This window comes from Olea europaea, chromosome 4 (assembly GCF_002742605.1).
Source record: "Olea europaea var. sylvestris chromosome 4, O_europaea_v1, whole genome shotgun sequence".
Lineage (NCBI taxonomy): Eukaryota > Viridiplantae > Streptophyta > Magnoliopsida > Lamiales > Oleaceae > Olea > Olea europaea.
In genome coordinates, this window is record NC_036240.1 from 20,109,866 (window position 1) to 20,116,003 (window position 6,138).

Consider the following 6,138-nt stretch of genomic DNA (forward strand, 5'->3'; position numbering starts at 1 on the left):
TTCAATTAGCAAGCTTGAATTTTTTAGAACCAATTATTTGTTAAGTCGTAATGACTGCCTCCTTAGATAAGTTTTCTACTTAGCACCAGTGGTACTATATAGCAGTAATCGTTACTAAGTTGTTCACGTGATTACTTCAAATGAGCTAAAAATGCAAACTCTAGTGATAGCACTTGATAGTGACCATTGAGGTATGAAATGCCAATTGAGCCAAATATTTAATGGTCAATTTATTGGAAATACCCAAATGGAGCCCTTGTTCACATTAAAGTTTATTTCTCCATTGGCAATTTCTATGGTCGATTTTATGTTTAAAGTATGAAAATATTTATTAATTTCCGACTCCCTTACAATGAATGGCAAAGAAAGATTGTCATTGTGACATGTTTGGTACGTTGAATTGAATACTGTACTTTGTACGTTATTTTGTTAGATGATTTAGATACAATATACCTAATATTCGTTCAGTGTTTGCTTCTTTTTCAAACAAATAAATTTAATTATACAACTAAGGCAGCCGAAACTACATGTGCTTATTTTGAATGAATCCTTTAATCACTTCCGCTTTCTATGTATTTAGACATGTTACGCAATGTGGCCACATGCTTGACTTAACAATAATCACTGAAACGTGCACATAACAAACACCGCAACAATTATTAGCTAAGCCCACATCGGAGGTTCACATTACACAAATTATCAACTAATTTTAAATGGTTTAGTTGACACAACTTTAAATGGAACCTTAATTCCCTGATAATCTAGTGGAATTGTTTATCCTATACATAATTTCCCTAACATATACTCTTTATCTTCTTCTTCTTCTTTTTTTCCTTTATTTTCGTCTAGGTTTTAACTCGTTTTCGCCCTCAAGAAAAATATTGGTCATCTAAGTACTCAAAACAATTTAATATCAAACTGAATTAGAATGGACATACAAATCTAATTTGACTGATTGTCCAATTGATACCAGAATTCAACTTAAAACTTTCTTAAAAATCTATAATAGAAATTCTTGATAAGTAGGATGGACAAAGACTCTTTCAAAATAGATTGTACTTGTGAGTTAACGGCACGAGCATAGATTATAATCGTTTCAACGTTTACGAAAATGAGTGAGTGTGTTAGTTAAGAAACTTGAAATGGTAGGAATAATTCAGTTGAATACGTAGGTGTGAATTGGGGGGCTGAGAGTTACTTGTATCTGAGTATGAGGTGATCAAATATAACAAATATGAAAAAGCTTGAAAGTGAAGTATTATATAGAAGGGAGGGCAGTTACCAACTCATCTTTCCTATCCATTTATTCTTTGTCATTTAATAAAAAGACACTCAAAGGAAGTTTTTATTTAACTTTATTTGTAACGAAAAAATAAAGACAACCTAATCCACGACTTTAGTTGTGGTGCTGGTTAGGCCTAACCCTGTCCATGCCATCCTGTCAAACACACACTACACGTTCTTCCTACTCTAAGAAAGAAGAGAAAATAATTATTAAAAAAAAAAAAAAATGAGGCTCATCACTAACTTTTCGTGAATGAAAGCCACCGCGAACTGTATTTTGGTACTTACTCAAAAGATTCAACTTCAAAGTAACATAAAAAATCAAGAAAGAATTAATAACAACAATATTAATGAATTATGAATTATAACAACTGATAATTATGAACAAAAAGAAAATGTGAATAATTTTTTTAGCTTTCGAACCAATTTGTCAACTCTTGTTTTCTAGTATTGGCAATCGACTAAGGCCGGGGAGGAGAAGAGAAGAAATGTTTCGTCTGGTCGATGATCATCCTCCGGAGGCGCCGGTAGGTTAAGATCCAAAGCAAGAATTTTTCTAGGCTCCTCAGAATCATCGGTGCCAATTCTAGGACTAGGAGTATTTGGTGCTGTCCTATGCCTTCTCATGTGACCTCCCAATGCTTGTCCTGATGAAAACTCTGAGCCACATATTGAACACTCGTGGATTTTAAGCTTAACATCAACTTTGTTGGATGATTGAATTGAAGGTGGTGGACTAAGCCTATTGATGATCAATTTCTTTTCTTCGTCGAACGGCAATGATTTCCTAATCCTTTGCTCATCTGTTGTAGACTTGGGCTTCTTGTGACTTGCTCTGTGCCCACCTAAAGCTTGAAATGATGGAAAAGTTCTATTGCAAGTTTTACACTCATAAACATAGATGCCAACCTTTCCTTGTGTTATATTGGCCATTTCTGCGAATTTTCGGCTATGAAATTTCTCCACCTTGTCACCACTTTGTGCTAAAAGAATCAGACAATTGGCCATGTCTTCATCTTCCTCGGTACTTGTAGATATTCCACTCGATGTTGCTGTGGTTGTGGGAGATGAAACCAATGAACGGAACTCGTTTCCGCCTCCTCGACCGCCACCCTCTTCTCCACCACCACCGCTTGGTGAGCTAGATTGTGATGGCCTTAGCTGCTTGGTACGCTTCCTTTTAAGGATCAATTGATCCTTTGTAAACTCTTCTAAAATCTCCATTTCCATATGCCCAAAAAAGGTTAAAACTTTCAATATATAAGAGAGAAGTATTAGAATTTAGAACAAGACTTGGAAAGGACACCAAGTAGGAGTGTAAGAAAGTGTAGAGTGAGATGAGAGAAACTTTGAATGGATTATATATGTGTGCGTGTATGTCTATATAATCAATGGTAATAAAGTGTTTGGAGTTCAAATCTGCCCTAGTTGACAGTTACCATGAATTAGCCTGTGGCCACCAATATTCCTTGCGTTTCCAACTTGAAAAAGTGTTTTTTAACTAAGTATTACATTTTGTATAGACGTGGATCATATAGCGAATAATACTTTATTTATTAAGCCGGGCACCATTAAAATGAGATTTTGGGGAAAAAAAAATTTGGAATTGTGGTTTTTTGGAGAATGTGTGGTTGAAAGATAAGAAAAAGATTTGAGTTTACGTATAACATTATTTTATGAGAGAATGTAGGGTAGAAAAACGAGTTTCGAAAAATGGAACCCAAACAGGGTATGTTTCGAAAATAAATTACGTCACATTTGGTTATGGAGACATTTATGTATCTAATGAATGGGGTGTTTAGAATTAATTGAGACTTGAAATGAAACCGAATTTGGAATAATATCACACTATATTAATTTAACTGCAGAAATTAATTATTGTGCAAAGGTGAGGATTATAAAGAGAGTGACCAAAAAACAAAAGTATAACGTTTATTTAATTAAGTCCGTCGAATTCAAAGAATAAACAAGAATTGAAGGAAGGGATTGCACGTTAAAAGCATGCTCCACCTCGTTCACTTCATGTCTTCTTAAACTTAAAGAAAAGTATACTACTAGATGGACGTAAGGCAAACCAACAAGATTCGATTGGCTTTCAAGCAAACCCATAAACTCTTTTTCATAAACTAGTCCTCTAAAGGGTAATAGGATCACTTGTCACATACTCGTTTTTATAAACTATCTCGAATCAATAATCTTTATTCTGTTCGATGCAATATATAAACATGTCTTATTTGTGTTAAAAAGAAGAATAAGTTATAATTTTGTTCACAATATCTTATTTAATAGTATGTACCAAACATACAATTACTATCAATTCGATAATGCGCAATCCTTCTCTATCATAAATTAAAATAAAGTTTTTATCTTTACCTTGTGCCACTTTGTTGCAAGTGAAAAATGCTCTTTTCCACCAATAAATGCACGTGTCCTTTGGGAACTAGTTACAAGCCAAAATCAAATCTAAGGTGGAGATGGTTTAAGAAAAATCAAAATAACTCAAACTTGATCTTAGACAAGTACAGAATCAATCTAGACCACGATTAACCGCATCCTAGAAAAATGTAAGATTTAGTAAACAAAATTAAATGTCCACAGATCCCACATAAACCCTTCTAAATCAAAAGCAAAATAGAAGTCACTAGTGTATGTTTAAAATGTGTACTAGTGTTAATGATATGAAAAGAACCAGTCGAGGAATTAGTTGTGACCGATGCAAATAAATTAAAGCAAATGACAAAGTGGCTATTGAAGTCTTACTTTCAATGATACTGACTTTATGCCAACACCCAGCCCAAATTAGATGCTTCTACTCAACTCTACAACTTGCAAAGGTTGCCTTGTGTGACTTGTTCATTCTTCATCAAGTCTTGAACTACCCTTTCTCATTGTAGGCTTCTTGTGGCAATTCCCATGTGTGTCCAATGTCATGTTCTATCCTCTCTTTTTGTTTTTCCTCCCCTTTTTAATCATAATTCAGGCCTTTCTAGGCTTTGCCTGTAGATTTATAATCAAAAAGCATATAAATGAGTCATTTTATCTTCATAATTACATGCTAGGGTGGAAAGAGAAGAATTTTATTGAAAAGCAAATATGGAGTAATACCACAATTATAAACGAAGATAAAGGGGGGGAAAATACTATCTACTAGGAAAAAAGGGAAAAATGAGGCAGCATGTTATTTGAGATTTTAATTTTCTGTAACTTTGTTACCTCAAATTACAAATTGTGTGAATAACAAATTGACATATAAGATAACTACTGTAATCGTTAACTATGAATTAGATTACTCTATTAAAAAATGTGGTGCAGATCATTTATGAAACATCCTTAAGGTCTATGGTAATTTTGGAAGCAACCTCTCTAGTTTTAAAAAAATATAGAACCCTCTCATATTAGCATAAATTTCCCCTTTACACTTGTGCTCGTTATAATTATAAACCTGTAAACCTTTTCTAATTTATCATTTTCACCAATGATAACACTCAATATTTTATAAAATTAACCTGTTTTTCCTTTGAAGGAATAAGATGAAAAAAATTCTAACCAGTAAAAGAAAAAAAAATATTTAGCAACTTTGATTTTTTACTCTGTCATTCTTTATTATACTTTTTGGTATTACAATAAAAATATTTTATATTTAATATATTATAACAGTTAGAGATGGCGCCCAAACCCACTCCACTTTGCATTGCCGTGTCTCGACTATTATTTCTTATTTTATGTTATGTTTTTAAAGTTAGATCATATTTCAAAAATATTTTAATATAAACAAGTAAAAGCATCACCTCCAACCCCTTTGTAATTATTATGCCCTAAGTTCAATCAACTTTGAACATAAATACTTTTATATATAATTAATGCAATTAAATGACAAATCTATTATTTAATTAATAGACAATTAAATAAATAATAGAATCCGTAAATTCAAATCTTTGTAATTTGTTAATCACAAGGAGTTGTGACTGTGAGTTTCATATTACATCTGACTGAATCTTAAATTATTCGTGGTCGTAAGTAATAACGAGATACGGATATCGTTATTACGGATAGACCATCACGTGTGACATTTCTTACTTGTGAAGTAAGTAGCTGATCTCACAAACTAAAGTGTGGTGACACTTAAATGAATACGTGGATGTTTTGTCATAGAACAAAATATTGGAGACCCGTCGAGAGATTCCACATAGATAACTATATAAGTGTCAGTGGTTAATCTCTAACGTTCGGTAGTGAAATTGGTCCTTTAACTTGAGGTCGTCATGGTACCTTATATGAGGACAGTCATACTTTGGCAATGGCAACGCGGCTGCTGGCTGTCGGTGCGGCAGCGCGACTACAGGAGCCGCCACGCTAGGCGACTCCTGCTGTGGCGGTGTGGCCGCCAGAAGAAGGATTAAAAAAAACACTTGTTAGGGTTTTTCAGTCGGTTTGGGTGAAATGGAGGCGGGGGCCTCTGACGCAATTTGTGAAATTGCAAGCCCCCGTTTGCAATATCCTTATGGGGTCAATTTGTTAAGTTATTTAAGTAAGGGAGGACCCTTACTTGTAATTTCACTTCGGTGATAAATGTGTAAATATTGAAATAAGGGCCTTTTTCACAATTTCAGAAATCGGAGGGCCTGTTTGGTATTTTTTAAAATAGGTCAAATTTTGAATTTTCAAAGATGTATTGAATTTTAAATTTGGTGGTGTTTTACATTTGATTTTCAAATGGGTTTGACCCATAATTTAATTTTGACCCAACTTAAAATCTTATTTAAAAATTGACAACATTTTATAATTTCGTTGAAATTGGATTTTAACTTAAATATTAAACTTTGACCCCAATTGAATTTTATTTTATTTAGGAGT

At 33.4% G+C, this 6,138-nt stretch overlaps 1 protein-coding gene across 1 annotated transcript; it reads right to left on the bottom strand.

Moving 5' to 3' along the window:
- Nucleotides 1-1,278: 1,278 nt before the first annotated feature.
- LOC111393962 (zinc finger protein ZAT5-like) lies at nt 1,279-2,667 on the bottom strand. Its single transcript, XM_023019754.1, has one exon. The coding sequence runs from the start codon at nt 2,512-2,514 to the stop codon at nt 1,729-1,731; it is 786 nt and encodes a 261-aa protein (XP_022875522.1). The 5' UTR covers nt 2,515-2,667; the 3' UTR covers nt 1,279-1,728.
- Between the last annotated feature and the right edge of the window lie 3,471 nt (nt 2,668-6,138).